Source organism: Heliconius melpomene, chromosome 10 (genome assembly GCF_056956725.1).
Source record: "Heliconius melpomene rosina isolate 202511_hmr_F chromosome 10, ASM5695672v1, whole genome shotgun sequence".
NCBI classification, from domain to species: domain Eukaryota; kingdom Metazoa; phylum Arthropoda; class Insecta; order Lepidoptera; family Nymphalidae; genus Heliconius; species Heliconius melpomene.
In genome coordinates, this window is record NC_140398.1 from 16,562,228 (window position 1) to 16,581,705 (window position 19,478).

Genomic DNA, 19,478 nt, shown 5'->3' on the forward strand with positions numbered 1-19,478 from the left:
TGTATTTAACATAAGGTTGTAGAGATACTTTCGAAAAATGTGGCATTTGTGTGACTGAAGAAGAACGTGCTCAATTGGTTCGGGCACGTCGAAGGAATTAGGGATGAAAAAAATAGTTAGGAAGCATATGTGCAACGAAGCCAACCAACTAAAATCCTAAACTCCGACCAAAATAGTCACCCAATGTGGCGTAATGAAATTATTTATATTTTGTATTTAATAATATATTATTATTATAAATAATTTTTTACCATTGTGTCCAGAGGCCAGTCGTGGCGCGGCGGCACAAAGTGTGACTGTAAAGACGACTGGTTGTAAGTTCGATCCATCCATATATTTCCATTTATTATCGCTCCGGTTTCGAAACAAACAACGGCTCCGAGTTCCGCCACTTAACACGCAATGCCTCCAGGATTCGGCGGAAAGTGGGCAACGGAGTGTCTTTACACTAGATTCCTTCTGCCTACCCTACATTGTACTCCCGTACAATGTAGGGTACAACGTGAAGTTGATTTTACCATTGTGTAAATATAAAACCAGTATTAACTTATACTTTTATATATATTTAAAGCCGGTAAATAAAATTTGAAGTATACAAATGATTCTATCAGAAGGATATTTTACAGTTACTAGATCCAACTACGGCGATACTAGTGGTAGAAATTTATTTTTGACAAATGGTTGCAACATTGCTCATCTGCACTTCAATATTCTTTATTTTTGCTTGTTAGTCTGTGGCACTCTGTGGTTTCCGCTTTGTCAAAACAAAAATAATGCGATCGTATTTTATGTAAACAAGAATCTAAATAATTACTCCCCTCGTTGTTTGTGATAAAATCTTCAATAGAAATACATAATATGACAGAATTTAATAATTTATGTCGAGCCTGTCTAAGTACAATTGATTCGCTCAAATATATTTTGTTTGAAAACGTTTCGCCGGACGTGTATTGGTTTTGCACTTCTATAGAGGTAGCGGCCTTTTCAATTATGTATATGAAATGATTTACTAAAGATATTTTTGATATGTAAAAATATTAATGAAATGTATTAATATTTCAGATAGTAAAAGACGAGTTATTACCACTAGCACTATGCAATAGTTGCTATGATTTACTTTTTAAACTATCGGATTTTAAAAGAACATGTCTTCAATCACATAAAACACTAATGAACCACAATATTAAATCGGAAAATGAAAAGATAGTAACGCAAGATATTTCATCTAATAATCACAACTTGAAAGACTGGTCATTTAGCAGTGCACAACATAATTTTTCTTATGACTCCAAAGATATTCATCATGTAGGTGTAAAAGAAGAAGAATATGAAGATAATTATAACAATGGTAAATATTATGTTTGTGTAAGGTTTAAATAATTTTAATAGATAATTAAGTATTCATTCAAATCAATCAACTAAAGACAAGCCACATGATACAGCTCTCAGTCTCTTCTTTTGCCTTGTCTGCTATCATCAACTTCTTCATACAGCCACTATGGGGATCTGTGATATTTAAAGTATATCTAGATATTGTGTTTTTATAGTCAATCAGGGTTTCTTGTCTGAATATGGAAAAAAGTTTTTTTAAAGTTTTTATGCTGCTGCATGCATGCTGTAGCCTGCATAGAGCAGGTTAAGCTGAGGGAAGCTAGTATTAAGACATTCTGTTCTGCAGGGACCACCATATTTTCAAGACGTGTGTTATGTGCCAAAATTCAATTCCATGCGTTTTTGTCAGCAGATGAAAATAATTCATTTTGCCAAGTCAGAATTGAACCTACAAGTATTATTTTCTTTGTTCTGTTGAATGATCCTACCAACCTATAGTTATACCACTGATTGAAGAGCCTTATAAATAAATAATTTAACAATAAATTATATTTCAGGCTTGGACAGTCCAACATTTGTAGATGAACTGCCAGCAATAGTTAAGAGAAAAAAAATTAGCAAAAGGTATTTTTTGCCTAGTTATGAACTTCTGTAGTATATTTTAATTTCTAACATACATATATTATTCAGATATTTTTTTCTTTAACAATTGTGTCCCAATGTGACATTGAATAATAGTAAACAATTTTACTGTATACAGAGTAAGCACTGTAATCTTTAGATCTACAACTTAAAATCTCATACTATATTATATACTAAGGAATAAAGTAAAAAAAAATATATATCTTTACCTTTCAGATTAAAAGAAAAAAGTATTAAAAGGAAGAAAAAAATCACATGTGAATTGTGCAATAAAGGATTTGTCTCAAAGGAAAGATTTGAAGTTCATAAGTTAATACACCAAAGTAAAGGAGTATGTCTAATTTATTAATATATAACTTTAATAATATATTCTATAATGACATCATACATTAGATTTATTACTTTTAAAATAAATTCTTTAACCAAATCAATTGCTTATATTTTAATATTGTACATTTTTGGAAACCTGTCATTTCTAACACTGCAAAAATGTTATAGTCTCAAGAACTGAAAATTTGTTGTAGGTGATTTAATTAATTACCTTAAAGTTACTTTTTTCTAATTACGATAAAAGTAAACCTTAAAAAAAATATATTACGGTTTTTGACATAGTTTAAGTCTTGTTCTAAAGTGTTCTAAAACATCTTTCTGTCTATTCTTAAAGTTGATATTATAATAGCACTTTAATTATTATTATGGCACTTCCATTATAAAATCATTTATATTTTAGACATCACTCAATTGCATACCATGTAACAAAACGTTTGTTACACTAAGTGGTTTCCGGAGACATCATGCAAGTTGGCACACTCGGGTCAGGCTCAGCGTGGTTAAATGCCGCACTTGTGGGAAAATTGTTAAAAGTAGGGAAACATTGAAAGTTCATGAGAAATTGCATGTTCAGAGACATCAGTTTATATGTAATGTATGTGGGAAGGGATGTTCTACCAGCTGTATATTGAAAGTAAGTTTTTAAATGCTTTTTTTGAAATGAAACTAATTTTAAAGTTATATTTCGCGGCCTTGAATTCCATAATCAGAAACACAATATAGTAAGATAACAAAAATAACAGGGTAATTCATAAATTAATTTAATTCCAGGCCCATCTAGAAACACACAAAGAAAACCGAGAACGAACATACACATGCGAACACTGCGGCAAAAAGTTCTACACAAAAAAAATACTAATGTCACATGTGACAAGATGTCACACTGATAGAAGATTCATATGTCAAATATGCAGCTACCCGTTTACAGATAAATATAATTTGGCCAAACATTTGTTGAATCACGAGGGGAAAAAGTTTTTTAAGTGTGACATTTGCGATAAATCATTTTCGACTCGATCTTCGTTTGTTGAACATCAAAGGATTCACTCGGGTGAAAGGCCTTATATGTGTAATTTTTGTTCTAAAAGTTTTATTTCTAAAAGGCGTTTAAATGATCATCTTAGGATCCACACGGGGGAGAAACCGCATAAATGTTCAATTTGTGAACATAGTTTTGCTCAACGCGGCACTTTGACTAGACATATGAAGGTCCATGACAGGGCGCCGGCATTACTCAGTTGAAATTATTCGCTTATTATTTATTGTTTTGAGGCCAGTTATGGCGCAGTATTGTGCCGAATGCGTGTGACTAAACGCGATGGGTTGTGGGTTCGGTTTCCGCTCAAGGAAATGAAATATTTAATATTGACTCTGGTACTGAGACACAAGGGGTTGAAAGGCAGTGCTCTAACACTAGGTTAAGAGTTCCTTTTGCCAATCCTTTTATAGGTTAGTTTTTAGTATCTACATGAATAATTTTAAAAACAAATATAGGCTAATAAGCCTTTTGATAGGACTGTTTGAGAGTTTAAATTACGAGAAGTTAAATTGGTAAATAAAAAAAATATGCAAATTTAAATGTGTTTTTATTTATAAGCTTATTGTTTGAATCATTAGCATTAATATGAACTATTTATGATTAACTGCGTTAATTTTATATTAACTATTGTATTAAATAGACTTATATAAATTCGATGGTAATCGCGACGGTTGTGGGTTTGATTCCCACTTGCCACATTTAATATTTGCATTTCCTTGCTCTGGTAAAGTGACAAACCGCGGCGTTGAGTTCTGCCACTCAACACGGAATGCCTAAACTTCAGTGGAAAGTTGGAAAAGATAGTGATTTAATAGGAACGAGGTGTTTTCACACTAGGTTCCCAGGTTCTCAATGCCAGGCAATGTTGCTATGTGCGGGAAGCTAAATAAAATATACATAATATTAATAGTAGGCTTTATTTTACATTTTTAACCAGTAAGAATTGTACTGATAAAGACAGACGGACATTTTAATTAGTTAACATGTATATAAATAAAGCTATACTTCTTTAGTGTTTGTTTTATTTATTTAGGATTTCATGAGTTATATTATGAGTCATGATCATCCTGAGAACCTAACTGCGTGTAATTTTAGGTTTTCTTCTTTCCTTAAAAAAATTTTTCTTCCCGAATTAACAATGCCCAAAATTCAGAAGGCCTAATTTAAGGGGGACCACAAAATCCACCATACTGTAAAAGAAACTAAAAGTTAAAGAAGTATAGCTTTTTGTATACAAAGAGATAATCAATTTATATATTATTTAACGTTTGTACAATATGTTTAATAACTTTACTAACAATATGTACTACATGAGTGAAAATGGATGATTTATTCCTTTTATAGAACTATACACATATATTATTCGAAATAAAGTAAATAAAATTTATATATATTTTTTAAACTTCAATGACTACAACATATGATTTTATGATTCTTAATTTTTTTTATTGTTAAAAAATGTATATTAAACAGGAAAGACAACTGTTTATTTCATCTACAAAAAAACCTGCCATTCATTATTTTTATAAATTAGGTAAAAATATAAAGTGACTTTGTAAAAAATAAATATAGTGATCTATTTCCCTGATATTGTATATTTCTTTATTATTATGAATTATTTAGATTGATTTTTTTTATTTTTCTGTACTATTTACTTTACAGTAATACTTAAACAGTATCTAATATTACATACAATATTTTTATTCATAAAAAAATTTACAAAGCAATAGAAAAGTCAATTTTACTACTTATGATTTCAAGTCTTGCAAATGTAAAAACTTTAACATATTCAATACCAATAACGCTATGATATTAAAATAATGAACAATAATATGAATAAACGCTATATTAATAAAAAATATATTTAATGCCATGGTTCAATTGTACAAAGTCATTGAATAATTGTGTATTCATCAACCACTCGGAGGAATAATAAATATATTTTAACTTTTTCAATATGATATTGCAGTGGTAAAACAAATTACGGCTTTGAGACGGCCATATCCAATCCAGATTTTTTTACCTTAATGCTGTATCCCGCACTTAGTAAGGTGAGGCAGAGGGAACCTTGTGTTAAGACACTTCCATCCCTCACTTTCCCCCTAATTTTGTAGGCATTGCGTGTTGAGGGGCGGAAATAAACGTCGTGCTTTGCCTGTTTACCAGAGCGAGGAAATGAAATTATAAGGTAATTAGTTCTCTCAAGTGGGAATCGAACCCAAAATCGTCATGTTTACAGCCACACACTTGTGTCGGCCTGAATTATTAATTAATTCAATTAATAAATTTAAGGTCCTTTCAATTATGCCACTGTGCATACGCAACGGGTAATGGCGGAGTGTTATTTAAAGGTAAAGGAGCTCTTATAAGACTTTGATCTTCATTAGTTTTCCCGTGCCCTTTCATATGTCTGTTCAAAGCACACTTTTGTATAAACGCTTGGTTACAAAGTTGACATTTATGCGGTTTCTCTCCAGTGTGAATCATTCTGTGGTTCCTCAAGTCTTTTCTTGCCATGAATTTCTTAGGGCACAGATCACAGGCGTACGGTCGTTCGCCTGAAATATGAGAATAAATATGAAATAAACATGATAGATGTATACAATATATTTTTTTTTTTTTTTTTTTTTTTTATTTTATTTATTTATAACAAAGTACATTAAAATTAATTATTCTTCGCGGTCTTAAGCCCGATTTGGCTTGTGTGACCACTGCACATTCCTAAGTACATTAAGTTACAGAAAACATAAAAACTGTACAAAGATACAAATATTTTTAACAAACACAAACATAAACAAAATTACTAACAAAACAAAAAATAAAAATGTGATTGTGAGGTAGGTTGGAAAAAGATGCGTATTTGTAACTACGCGTACGTTTTAAATGTCGAGCTACAGTGTGTTACTTTTAAAAAAATATATATTATAATTTTTTTTTGTTTCGTTTCTTAAATATTTATTTTGTATTGTTTTACTTTAATAATTTGATAAGAAAAAATTTTTTATTTTATATTTTATATTATGTATAGTAATTTTATCTTTGAGGATTTTCGGTATTTCATTAATCAGTCTTGGGATTATATAGTTAGTTGTCCTTTTACCATAAAAATTGTTTGCTCCAGTTGTTTCAATTGTATTATTTGAAATCGATCTCGTTAATATTTTGTGTTCTTTGAAGTTTCTGTTGTGATAAAAGAAATTTTCTTTAAGTAAAATATGTTTTACTTTATCTTGTACTGGTAATACTTTGCAATACTCGAAAAGTTTATGTTCATTGTGGTAGAATTTTTGTCTTACTGACGATGGTGCAATCATTTTAAGTGTTTTTAATTGAATATTATAAATTTTGTTGACATGAGTTCTGAATGTTCGACCGTAGCTACTAAGCCCATATGAAATTATACTATCCATTAAAGCTGAATATAATTGTAATTTATTTTTGAAGTGAAGTTTGTTTTTCACTAAATAGAGTTTTGCTGTAATAAGCCGTAGTTTATTGCATATATATTCAATGTGCTTATCCCAATTAAATCTGTTGTCTATAATAAGCCCTAGATATAAATGCTCTTCAACTTGATCAATGGCCTTGCAGTTACAGGTCATACTATTACGATGCATACAATCGTGGTCGTGAGATATAATTTTGTACTCGCCCAAAAATCTATTGTGACTTGAACATATATGCAGCAGTTTTGTTTTTTGTGGGTTTATTACTAGACCTATGTCATGTGACCATTTACAGAGCAAATTAAAGTCGCATTGAAGATTTTCCACAGCTGACCTAATGTCTGTGTCTGCTGCTACGAGGCAAGTGTCATCCGCATATTGGAACAGTTGACAATTACCTATTACATGCTGCAAGTCATTTACATATGCCAGATAGTGAAGGGGGCCTAATACCGAACCTTGAGCTGTGCCATCAGTAACATCGACTTTTTCGCTGTATTCGGTACCTATTTTAACCACGTATGCTCGATTTGCTAAATAGTTTTCACACCATCTTAGCAAGGGTCCTCTAATGCCTGTATTTTCTAATTTTTCTATCAAAATATTATGTTGCAGGATGTCGAAGGCTTTACTATAGTCTATGAATACCATTAGAACGTGTTTTTTCTTATCTAAGCTTGCATTAACGTAGTCGGTTAGGTCAGATAGTAGTTGTGTCGTACTCTTATTGGATTGGAAGCCGAATTGTTGACAAGCTAGTATATTATTACTTTTATAGAATTCGTGTATTTGATTAGATATAAATTTTTCAATTATTTTATCTATTACGGGCAGAATTGTAATAGGGCGATAATTATTATAATTTTGTTTACATCCTTTTTTGAAAATTGGCCTAACAATTCCAATTTTTAGTTCGTCAGGGTAAGAGCCCGAATGAACACTTGTGTTGATTAACTTACATATGACTTGTGTGATTTTTGTACAAATACACTTAATATCGAGAGGTCTTATATTATCAACGCCGGCAGATTTTTGTGTTTTAATATTATTTATAATTTTGCATATATCTTTTTTTTCCGCTTTCTTAAATCTCATCGACATATTATAAATTCTTGTCTAATAGTGGAGTTTTGCATTTCAAGATTACATTCTTAATATTATTATTGAACTCATAAGCAAAATTATCGGCAATTGTTTTAGTAGCATCACTATCAAAGGCCTTTAAAATTACACTGTCTAATGATTCTTTAATTCTACCTGTTATTCTATCAAGTATTTCCCAAATTTTTCGTTGATTGTGTTTATGTAATCTGATTTCATTTTGAATACTTTTGTCTTTTTGCTGATGTATAATTTTATTACATTTGTTTCTTATTTTAGTATACTCAAGTTTTAATATCCTATTGTTAATATCATTTTTCCATTCCTTAAATTTACTATCTTTTTCCTTACATACTTTTACAACCTTAAAGTTTACCCAATTTTGTTTATTCCGTTTAGAATTTTTTATTTTTACTTTATATTCTCCCGCTTCATAACATTGTAATATTTTTAATTTTAATTCTTTATAAATTGTATTCGGACAATCCGTATTGCATATGCTCTCCCATTTAACGTTTTTTAATTCATTTTGTATAATGTTATTATCAAATTTTATTTTATATTGAGAAACAGCCTGTATATTGCTTGGTTCTAAACAGGTTATGATCGTAAGTCTATGATCTGCCAGTACAGTTGCGACCGCCGCGCTGACCGCGTCTTGTGTGTGCGATCTCAGAAAGATGTGATCTATGCAAGTTTTGGACGTGTAGTCTATTGTAGCTTCTATTCTAGTATAATCGGAGATCCCACACTCAAGACCATTCTCACTCATTAAATTAAGATATTGCGTACGGATGTTATTGTATGAGCGAAGATTTATATTCATGTCACCCAAAACAAGTAGATCCTTATCTGGTATAGCAATTAGTATACTACCTAGTTCACGGATAAAGTGTAATGCATTATACGATGGAGGTCTGTACACAGCGCACAGGTACATAATTCGCTTTGAGGGTGTCGTTAGTTGCCCAGTGATACATTCGAAATATTTAGTAACGCGATTGTTTAATTTAAATTTATGCTTTTTTGAAATATACATAATAATCCCACCTCCTTTGCGACCATTACGTAGCTGTGTATACATAGTGTAGCCATCCAAATAAAATAGTGTACTGAGGTTTTCTGTTATACCTACCTCACTTAATATTAAAACATCTATATTTCTTTTAGCCTTGGCGACAATTAATTCTATATAGACAAAATTTTTAATAAGCGACCTTATATTAATGTGGATACAAGTTAAATTACAGTTATATTTAGAGACATGTTTAAAATATTCGTTAATATCTACACAGTCATATATCTCTGTAATGTTATTCGATGTTATACTAGAAGCCATTTTAATAACAACACTATATATATTGGCATATCGAATAAAGGTCACTTGCTTACTTCACTAGTTCCTTCAGGTCTTCATCACTTCTAATAGTAAAAATCTTACTCTTTTCGGATTTTCTTACCAGTATTTTCCCTTCCTTGCACCATACAAATTTAAATTTATCTTTACATATTTGTTTAGCGTTCCATAAAAGAGTTCTGTTATAGTAAGTTAATTCTTCTCTTATGTAAATATGTCCATGCATTTCTTTGTTGCCTGTCGTGGTTAGTATATTGTCAACGTAAATTTGAGTCGTTTTTGCTTCTTTAATCCAATTATTTCTTTTAATTTCATCATACATTTCGAATTTTAATTTTCCTAATCTCCCAGGTGGCGTCGGTACCCGCTTGATTTTTTTTATATCTGCCACGTTTTTGTGTAATTTTTTCGCTATAGCGTTTGATATTTCTTCCAAATTTTCGTTCTCTAGATAAGGTATTCCCATTATTTCGATATTTTTATTTAATTCTTTTTGCTCGTACTCATTTAAACGTTGTTCTAAGGCACAAATTTTATTGTCGGTAGATTTGTATTTATTTTCTAAATCAATGGTTTTCTTTTCTAGTTGTTTTACTTTGTCCTTGAAAGCTTCCATGCACTCGAGAAATTCGTCTACTTTCTCGCTGCAATATTGGAGAGCAGTGTTTGTTTCCCTTAGTTCCTTTTTAATTATTTTGTTTATTTCAGTTGTTAGATCGTTAAGTAGTTTTTCATGTCGAATGGATAGTAGCTTTGCTGTTGTACTTCCTCGTCGTCCTCTACTTCTTCTTGTGGTGTAATGAATGAGCCTCTTCGAGGTGATTTTTGTGAGCAGTCACGGCACGTCCACTCCAAATTTTCAGCTGATCTCAGAGAATTTAGTTGTTTAGCTGTTAGTCCTGAGCATATCGCTGTAGCATGCACTATAACACTACACTTATTACATTCAAGTCCAGGATTCTTTTTCGCTATCAATTTAGAGCAATGCGTACACTTTGCCATAATTATCCTTTTTTGTTTTCTACCGTTTGAGTTTGAACGTCTAACCGTCACGAATGACAGATGAGGAAAACCTATCATATAAAAATTCAAACATCATTGGTCAGTTAATTTTAAAAACCTTTTTTTTGCTAGCCATATCTAAGACGATAGTACCTTAACGAACCAATCTTTTTCAATTTATTTTACTTTGTATCAGACTGCTTTTAATAATACAAATAAACACATCTGTGTAAATATAGGGTTAGACCATTACATACATCAGAATATTTAAGAAAAATTTTATACAATTACAGAAATATACTTGAGGCAACTGTGGCGCATCGGCACAGCGTATGACTGCAAACACGACAGTTGTAGGTTCGATTCCCACTCGGGGTGCCAAGTGCGAATTATTTTCATATATCCCAGTCTGGCAACAACACAAAACGCGGCGTTGAATTCCGCCACTCAACATGCAGTGGGGAACAGGGTGTCTTAACATTAGATAGCCTTTGCCTACCCTGCTATATGCGAGATATACAGTATGAACCTAAAAAAATACTGACCAGTATGCGTCCGCATATGTATTGCCTGGAAACTTCTACTTTTAAATGTTTTATCACAGAGTTGACACGAGAAGGGCTTTTCAGCGGAATGTGACCTCATATGCTTCACTAGATCAGCCTACAATTAAATATAAATAAATTAATATAAAATCTCCTTGCTATGGTAACGCGACAAAACACGGCATTTAGTTCCGCCATTCATCACACAATGTCTGAAAAATTGGGCGGACAGCAGGGAACGAATTGTTGCAATTAATATCCTTCTTCATGCAAAATATATTGTGAAATTTAAAAAAGTGTAGCTGTAGGACCATCTTGTTCATAATCTTTCATGACAATGACAGGGAAACCATTATGTTTTAATAATTTCTCTCATGCTTAGTAAGAAACGTCAAGAGACAGGAGTGAATTTAAATGTAAGTTCTCTTTATCGTCTGCTATATTTTATCAAAGTCAGAAGTTTTGATATAATTATCAAAAATTTTGATAATTATATCAAAACTTTTGACTCTCTGAACGCCGAACTCAACGCCGTTGAACTCAACATGCAATGCCTCGAAAATTCGGTGGAGAGTGAGAAACGGTGGGCTTGAACACAAAGTTCTCACTGTCTACCCTGGATACGGCGTAAAGCTAAAAAAAAAACAATATACCTTTATATAAAACCTCATATCACACATAGTGCACGCGTAGTTCTTGATCCCGGTGTGTCGTATCAGATGTATCTTGAGGTTGCCGGGTTGCGCGAACTTCTTCCCGCATTGGGAACAGCTGTAGTTCTTCTGGTTGTTGTGCGTTTCTAGATGCATCTGTATAAGAGTTGCAAATTATAGGCAGGTGGTTGCGGGTTCGATTTTGGAAATCCTACCATTTTTGCATATATTTAAGGTTATTGTTTTGATCGTTTAGTTACTTGGTTTTGCAAAGCAGAAATAAGATCTTGGTTATATAAATTATAATATTAATTAAATTAGATATGTTACTGTCTTATTTATATTTTATTATATTTTCAAATGATACCATTAATAATATTATATTCTTTATTGCACTAAAAAAAATACATAATAAACAATATATAAAGACATTTCGTGTACAAAGGTGGACTTATCTCTATAAGAGATTTTTTCCAGTCAACCAGTATAAAAATAAGATATTCTACTTTAAATTACGTTACCACCAACACAGTAAAAAATATAAAAGTCACTTACCTTTAAAATCTTTATGAAACTTATTGAACCAGCATAAGGTATAATAAAAACAATACCTGAACTGAAGATCACCCCAAACCTCGCCTTTAGACAACATCTTCTATTGACTTATTAATAATACTATTAAGATACAGGACTATTTTTGTATGTTATACCTTAAAATAAAATTTACAATTATTTTTCAATCAACGGATTGGTATAAAGAATAATCAATAGTCATATATCCTATACAATGGTATGTAGAAGTCCATACTTCCAGCATTTCAAAATTTAAAAAGTATATTAGGTACATAAAATGATAATTGAAGTCAGATAGTTAGAAAAGACAATTGTTTTCATTTTGTCATATTTATTTATAGACTAAACACACATTATTTGTGAAATAAATATTTATTTATATTTTTTACTTCTACCCACCATGTATCTTTATGACAAACCTTAGACTATATGAAGTTCGTGTGACAGCTGCATTTAATACTGAACTTCAAATTGCAGACTTCATTCAATAGGATTGAATGTCCTTTAAAACAGAGGAGTGGATTGAGAGTCTTTGTCAAGTAATTGAAAATGAAAGGATTTATCCCAAACTTATTTTATTTAAAGTATTTAACGCGGTTACATAATTTTATATAAAAAAAGACATTCCATTTATAAAACATGTAATGAATTTAATTCTATTATCCATTCACGAAAATCCTGCAACTGTATCAGAACATTTACAAATACATATTGAAAAATTAGAAAAATATTTAAAAAATATATGCATAATTCATGTTAATCAAAAGTTATTCACTCATGTTATTTTTACGTTCAGAAAAGAAACATGACCACCAATAAGACTAAAAATAGCGAAATCCCAAAAGACGATAACATAAATTGAGATTTGCATTCACACAGAAGACAGGCATTCAAAAAATATGTGAAATATGCCAACAGCTCTATTTAAGGTTGCGTAGTATAAATGAACCAGTAATTCATTAGAAGATGCTTGCAAATGATACACAAAGAAACTTGAAAGTATACAAGGCCGTCCTAAGCCTACAACTTAGAAGCGCAATATATAAATACTGGACAGGTTAAAAACAAGAAAACCTAAAGTTGTACTATATGAAACTTATTACAAAATTATATTATATCGGCTTAAAGTTACAATTAAATAGAAAATAATAAACTGCAGCAAGAACCAGAAAAGACCAGAAGATCTTGTCACTATGTTTGTTTGCCTTGATATTTCACCTTAATTATGGAATCTTAAATTATGGAATATTTTCAAAACTTGTTAATTAGGTAGATCAAATATCTTTTAAGCATATTGTTAATAACAAAATAAATTAAGATTTTCTTTCTAGAACAGCATGTACTCAACAACCAACATTTTTTCAAGCTGATTCTGAGTCAAAAATAAATTTTAAAGAATTACACCTAAATCTTTTTACAAAAAAAACCCTCATCCACGTTTTACCAAAAAATCCACAAAACCTAACCTTCAAATAAGAAGAATAAATACACAACAAGTTAAAGACTAGACCTAAAAAAAGAACGAAAAAAAATCCCTCAATCCACACTCCAAAAACAGACCCAACCAAATTCTAACCTTCAAATTGTAGGGCTGGACGAACTTCGCATCGCATATGTTGCAGTGGTGACGTTTAACACCAGCGTGTATCAGCTCGTGGTTCTTGAGCACGTTGAGGTAGGCGAAGCTCTTGCCGCACGCCGGGCATTGATACTTGCGTACCGCGGAGTGGATGCGCGCGTGCGAGCTGAGGCTGCGCAGCGACAGGAACGTCTTGTCGCACTGCTTGCACTTTATGTCCGGCTGGAAATTACAAATATTTTCTTGTTTTGTAAAATGAGACAAAATGTGTTTGTTCTATTGACAATTCCATTTCTTTTATAGTCCTTTTCTCCCATATCCACCCTCTTTTACACGAGTTTGCTAACAGTAGATATTTCAATTAAACAAAAATTTAAATATAAAATACCTTCTTCCCAAAATGTCCTCGCATATGAGCTTCAAAGTTCTCATACTTTTGGAAGCTCTTGCCACATTTCATACATTTCATCCTTTCCCGTCTTCGCTTCGGACCATCAGGGTCTTTCGGGGGTCTTCCGGGACCTCGTCTCCTTCGTCTTTGCAATATCTGACTGAAAGATTTATTTGTTTATAATATAATTAAGACAATGTTACAATGTTATCCAGAGGATGTCCTGACTAATATCTGTCCGATATTTGTTTGTGGGCATACGGGTACGCGACCCCGGATCCTCGAGCCGCCACTCTTACATCCTCATCCAGTCCGTAAGAATGGTGTCCTAACTCCCCCCCTTCCCCTCCTCTTTTCCTTAGCTCCCTCCTTTTACCTATCCTACCCCTTCTATTTTCCTCTCCCCTCGGTTTTTTGTCCCCACAAAGGGGTTTTGGAGGTCAGACGGCAGTCGCTCCATTTAAAAACCGCCAACCGCCACTTAAATGGACCGAAAAAGCAAAAGACTGGGTACGGCTAGGGCGTCGCCGCAAAACGACGCGCAGGCACATCGCCCTACACCTGCGACAAGTGGGCAAGGGCTACCGTGTCATGTACGGGCACGGCTAAAGACGCTAGTCCCCAGCCGGAAACTCCGCTTTGCAACGTGGAATATTGGCTCTCTGACCGGACGATGCAGGGAACTCGCAGATGTACTCATGAGACGTCGGGTCCAGTGTGCCTTCCTCCAGGAAACACGCTGGAAGGGCAATAAGTCCCGTAACATCGGACAGGGTTACCGGCTTATATACACTGGGTCACCTTCGGGTAGAAACGGTGTAGCGGTAGTGCTTTCTGAAGAGCTTCAGAATGGGCTCCTTGAAGTTGACCGTCGCTCCGACCGCTTGATGCGAGTGAGGGTACTGATTAAGGGCGTTATCACAAACTTAATCAGTGCCTATGCTCCCCAGGCGGGATGTAGCGCGGCCGAAAAGGAGACATTCTGGGAGCAGTATGAAGGGGTGCTACTTGCTGTGCCGTGTACCGAAGTGGTCTTAGTTGGGGGGGACTTGAACGGGCACGTCGGTAAGGCTGCTGAGCCGTATGAACGTGTTCACAGGGGTTTTGGGCACGGTCTTCGCAATGCAGAGGGAGAAAACATTCTGAGAACCTGTATTGCGTCTGATCTGGCCGTCGTGAATACGTTCTTCCAAAAGAATTCTCAGCACCTTATCACGTATAAGTGCGGGTCCCACCCAACTCAAATAGACTACTTATTGACCAGACGGTGTCATATGGGCAGGGTAACTAACTGTAAGGTCATTCCAGGCGAAAGCCTAACGGCCCAACATCGTCTTCTTGTCATGGACTTTAACGTCACTCCGAAGAAGAAAGTAGCCGAGAAACGTAGGCCTCGCATCAAGTGGTGGTTGCTGAATGGACCGATGCAGACCGACTTCCTGGCAGAGGTGAAAAGTCATAATCTTTCGACTAACACCGAGACTGCTCAGGAGGCTTGGGATCGGGCTCAGTCGGCAATCATTGCGGCAGGCAGGCGAGTTCTTGGCGTTTCTAGGGGAGGACGTGTCATCGACAAGGAGACATGGTGGTGGAATGACGAGGTCCAGGAGGTGACTCGTGAAAAGAAGGCTGCCTTTAAGAAGTGGCAGGAATCCAACTCTCCTGAAGACAGACTGGAGTACACAGTAGCTAAACGTGCCAGTAAAAGAGCTGTAGCCAGAGCCCGCAGTGAGAGTTTGTCACCATTGTATGATAAACTTGAAATTGTGGAGGGGCAGAAGCTCATTTACAAACTGGCACGTTCCCGGGATAAAGTGACGCAAGATATCGCAAAATGTCTTTGCGTCAGAGATTCCCAGGGCACGCTGCTCTGTAATCATGACTCTGTGAAGGAGAGGTGGAGAAGCTACTTCCAGGAGTTGCTGAATACTCAGCACCCATGCAGTCTTCATCACGACCCACCGCCTAACCTCGGACTTATTGCCCCAATAACCCTAGACGAAACACGTAATTTCCTTCGACGCATGAAGAACGGAAAAGCGGTGGGACCTGACGACATTCCGATCGAAGCGTGGAAATCGTTGGGCTCTTGGTGTACTCATGCTTACTGACCTTTTTAACCATATCTTGAACACTGGTAAGATGCCGCATCAGTGGCGGCTTAGCTTTATTACCCCTATTTACAAGGGAAGGGGCAGTGTTCAAGATTGTGGTAGTTATAGGGGCATTAAGCTTATGAGTCATACCATGAAGCTCTTCGAGCGCATGATCGACCTCAGGCTCCGCCGAGAGTGTACTGTCTCTGAGTCTCAATATGGATTTCAGCCAGGGTCGGGCACCATGGACGCCATTTTCGCCCTCAGAACTTTGATGGAGGCATACAGGGAAAAAAGGAGAGCTCTGCACGTGGCCTTTTTAGATCTGCAGAAGGCCTTTGACTGTGTGCCTCGTCAGTGTATCTGGTGGGCATTGCGATCCAAAGGGATCCCTGAGGCCTATATTGAGATTATCAGGGGCATGTACCACGATTCCGCTTCTATGGTTAGGACTGCTGTTGGCGACACTAGACCCTTCCCGATTACAGTGGGGGTTCACCAGGGCTCGGCTCTTAGTCCGTTCTTATTCAATGTAGTGCTCGATACTGTCTCGGCTCACATCCAGGACCATCCTCCATGGCTGATGATGTATGCCGACGACATAGCACTCATTGCCGAGAACCGACTGACGCTGGAGCGTAAAGTGAACCTCTGGAAGAGTACGCTTGAGAACGGCGGTCTTAAACTAAATGTGTCGAAGACAGAGTACATGCGGGAGCCGGGACTCGAGCACCATCCTTATAGGTCCTGAGCCAGCCGCTAAGTCGGAGAAGTTCAGGTACCTTGGATCCGTTATGCACGAGTCTGGAGGCATCGACCACGATGTCCATGGCCGGATAAGCGCTGCTTGGGCCAAATGGCGGGAGGCCACTGGTGTGGTCTGCGACCGCAGAATACCGCCCAAGCTCAAGGGGCTGATATACAAGAGCATCGTCCGACCGGTTCTTTTATACGGCAGCGAATGTTGGCCAGCACTATCTCGGCACACTCAGGAGCTTCACGTCACGGAAATGAAGATGCTGAGGTGGATGTACGGCGTAACGCGGTCTGACCGCATACGCAACACATTCATTCGAGGTAGTCTTGGGGTCCGTGACGTAGCGGATAAGCTCCAAGAGCGTCGCTTGAGATGGTTTGGCCACGTTACGCGCCGGCCTAAGAACTATGTCGGACGCAAGTGCCTTGCTATCCAAGTTCCTGGGGCGCGACCTCCCGGACGCCCAAGGAAGCGCTGGTTGGATGTCGTGATGCAGGACATGAGAGCCAATGGTCTAACCACCGAGGACGCAAAAGATCGTGCAAAGTGGAGTAGGTTAAGTAGGAAGGCAGACCCCGGTAATAGCCGGGATTAATGCCAGGAAGAAGAAGAATATAATTAAGACAATAAGTTAAGACAATCCGTCTTAACAGTAGTTTCCATTTGCCTATTCTGCTCTATGAGAGCAGGATACAGTATGTAAAACAATATATTTTTTCCTCATATAACATAATTAATACGAAGTAAATTGAGCTTAACTGGCATGCTGGAAATGTAAAAATAAGAAACTAAACAGAAGGTTTAAATAGTAATAGATGTTGTACAGTAAATATATTTTTAAAAAATGTCAATACTATGAAATTTGATTACTTTTTTAAAATATTTTTGTATGGTAATTACTTAAAAAAAGAGAAAGTTTTCAATAAGACACGTCCGATCTCAGGAGCATGCTTGGCTTATGAGGCCTAATATGAAACCACTCGAGTGTGGAAAATGAAAAAAGAATTGAACCTGGGACTTGTTACTATTACAGTTGCATGCACTTGCCCCTGAGCCCTACTGACCTCAACCAGCAAAATGTGAGAAGGATATAGTGTAAAGCTAAAAAAATAAATAATAAATTGTTCTCAGTTGGATTATATCTCAGTAATTTTATTCAGCTTTAAACAGCAGAGTAGGCAGTGAGAACTGCACTCTCCTTTTTACACTTTCTACTCGGATTCAGGATACCAAAGAACTATATATAGTTTTATACATCATTAGCTTGTTATAGAAACAAAAACTCATGTGATATGTCACACAGATGTGATATTTTAACATAAAGCTATACCTTTTTACCTGATAAGAATAGCATCTGCAGAGGGTTTCTCTGTTTTATCTGAATTGTCTATATTTTCCATGGTCATAGTATTTTCATGCATTTTAACTTCATCACCAAGTTCTGTTATATTTACTTCTACAATGTCATTTCCTTCATTTGTAGACTGATCATTTTTCGTTTGTAAATTCTAATAAAAAACGACAATTTGTAAAAGTGAATTTAAAATTATCACCATTAATAATTATTATTAACATACCTGTAACTTGCACTGCTGTTTCAATATAACATTGGACCTTACTACTACTTGTTTGAAATAATATAACTTGTTCAACAAATCCAGACATGTTTGACAAATAAGTTTTGGAAGAGCATCTGAATCTGAAACCTGTAAATGACTATAAGTTAATAAACAGTAGAGTAGATATGATGATACCAAAAAAGAAATGTGCTTTTACTACATTAAAAATACTTTAGCTCCTCGAAACGTCATATATCAAGAATTCAATTCAATACTTTAGCAAATCAAAGGTTCCATAAATTTTTATTTTACTCATTGAATATATACAGAACAAAGAAAATCAATAGAAGAACCGTAAATAAGAACAATAAATATTTGATCAATGTATATGTAATACGATAAACTTCAATGTTCGAGAGGAGAATAACTTAATATTTCATCATTAAATATTAAACAAACTAATGTATAATATCACTAGTCATATTTACCTCAACGGAAGTGCAATACTTAAATACACCAGCAGAACAAGATGTAAATAAATCCTTTAAAGGGCCCGTATCAGACAAACAAGCCCGACAAATCTTATTAAAGTCTAATAGGTGCGCCATTATTACTTATCAAGGCAAGATATTTACAAACTCATTGATTATTTACAACAAATAAGTAAAGAATTTATCAATCAATCATACAAACAATATGGTACAGACCATAAATATAGTTTATAGTTGCAGATAAAAAAATTGGCACTTACACAAAAATAAAAACACTGTCCCTGGTGTTGCCATTTTGTCCAAAATTAAATCGCTATATTTTTTGATAAAATTCCTTAGATACTTTTATATTAAGAAAAAATGTAAAGACAAAACAATGTAACAATATATTCACATTAAGATGGTAAACTTTCAATATTTTTTAAAATAAATCATATTTTTTTTATTTTATAGCATATTTTACTTTATTGTAACCAGCAGTAGCCGAAAACATGAAACTAATTGCAGGTAGTTTTAGTGACAATAGAAGTTACTCTTGCTTGTTGAGAAATTATTGTCAATAACATAGATGATGTTTTATAGAGA

At 34.8% G+C, this 19,478-nt stretch overlaps 2 protein-coding genes across 3 annotated transcripts; one reads left to right on the forward strand and one right to left on the reverse strand.

Annotated features, from left to right (window-relative positions):
• Positions 1 to 662: 662 nt before the first annotated feature.
• LOC146535950 (uncharacterized) lies at positions 663 to 3,883 on the forward strand. Its single transcript, XM_085190884.1, has 6 exons — positions 663 to 972; positions 1,063 to 1,348; positions 1,890 to 1,956; positions 2,191 to 2,305; positions 2,705 to 2,938; positions 3,076 to 3,883. The coding sequence occupies exons 1-6, from the start codon at positions 859 to 861 to the stop codon at positions 3,544 to 3,546; spliced, it is 1,287 nt and encodes a 428-aa protein (XP_085047010.1). The 5' UTR covers positions 663 to 858; the 3' UTR covers positions 3,547 to 3,883.
• A 361-nt stretch (positions 3,884 to 4,244) lies between these two features.
• LOC146535951 (uncharacterized) lies at positions 4,245 to 19,168 on the reverse strand. 2 transcript variants are annotated; one of them, XM_085190883.1, is made up of 8 exons: positions 18,891 to 19,168; positions 18,421 to 18,549; positions 18,182 to 18,351; positions 13,988 to 14,150; positions 13,741 to 13,821; positions 11,448 to 11,603; positions 10,795 to 10,912; positions 4,245 to 5,901 (listed from the first exon to the last, which is right to left on the reverse strand). In XM_085190883.1, the coding sequence occupies exons 1-8, from the start codon at positions 19,008 to 19,010 to the stop codon at positions 5,642 to 5,644; spliced, it is 1,197 nt and encodes a 398-aa protein (XP_085047009.1). In that variant the 5' UTR covers positions 19,011 to 19,168; the 3' UTR covers positions 4,245 to 5,641. The 2 variants fall into 2 exon arrangements, with proteins under 2 accessions (XP_085047009.1, XP_085047008.1); XM_085190882.1 differs by having other exon boundaries at positions 13,597 to 13,821.
• Between the last annotated feature and the right edge of the window lie 310 nt (positions 19,169 to 19,478).

Bases quoted from the DNA above. Each gene is read 5' to 3' on its own strand.
- LOC146535951 (XM_085190882.1), bottom strand. From the start codon at position 19,010: ATGGCGCACCTATTAGACTTTAATAAGATTTGTCGGGCTTGTTTGTCT. The intron at 18,550-18,890 runs GTAAATATGACT...AGTCATTTACAG, and splicing joins AGTATTGCACTTCCGTTGAG to GTTTCAGATTCAGATGCTCT. The intron at 13,822-13,987 runs GTATTTTATATT...TGTAATTTCCAG, and splicing joins GAGGACATTTTGGGAAGAAG to CCGGACATAAAGTGCAAGCA.
- LOC146535950 (XM_085190884.1), top strand. From the start codon at position 859: ATGACAGAATTTAATAATTTATGTCGAGCCTGTCTAAGTACAATTGAT. The intron at 1,349-1,889 runs GTAAATATTATG...ATTATATTTCAG, and splicing joins TGAAGATAATTATAACAATG to GCTTGGACAGTCCAACATTT. The intron at 2,939-3,075 runs GTAAGTTTTTAA...ATTTAATTCCAG, and splicing joins CTACCAGCTGTATATTGAAA to GCCCATCTAGAAACACACAA.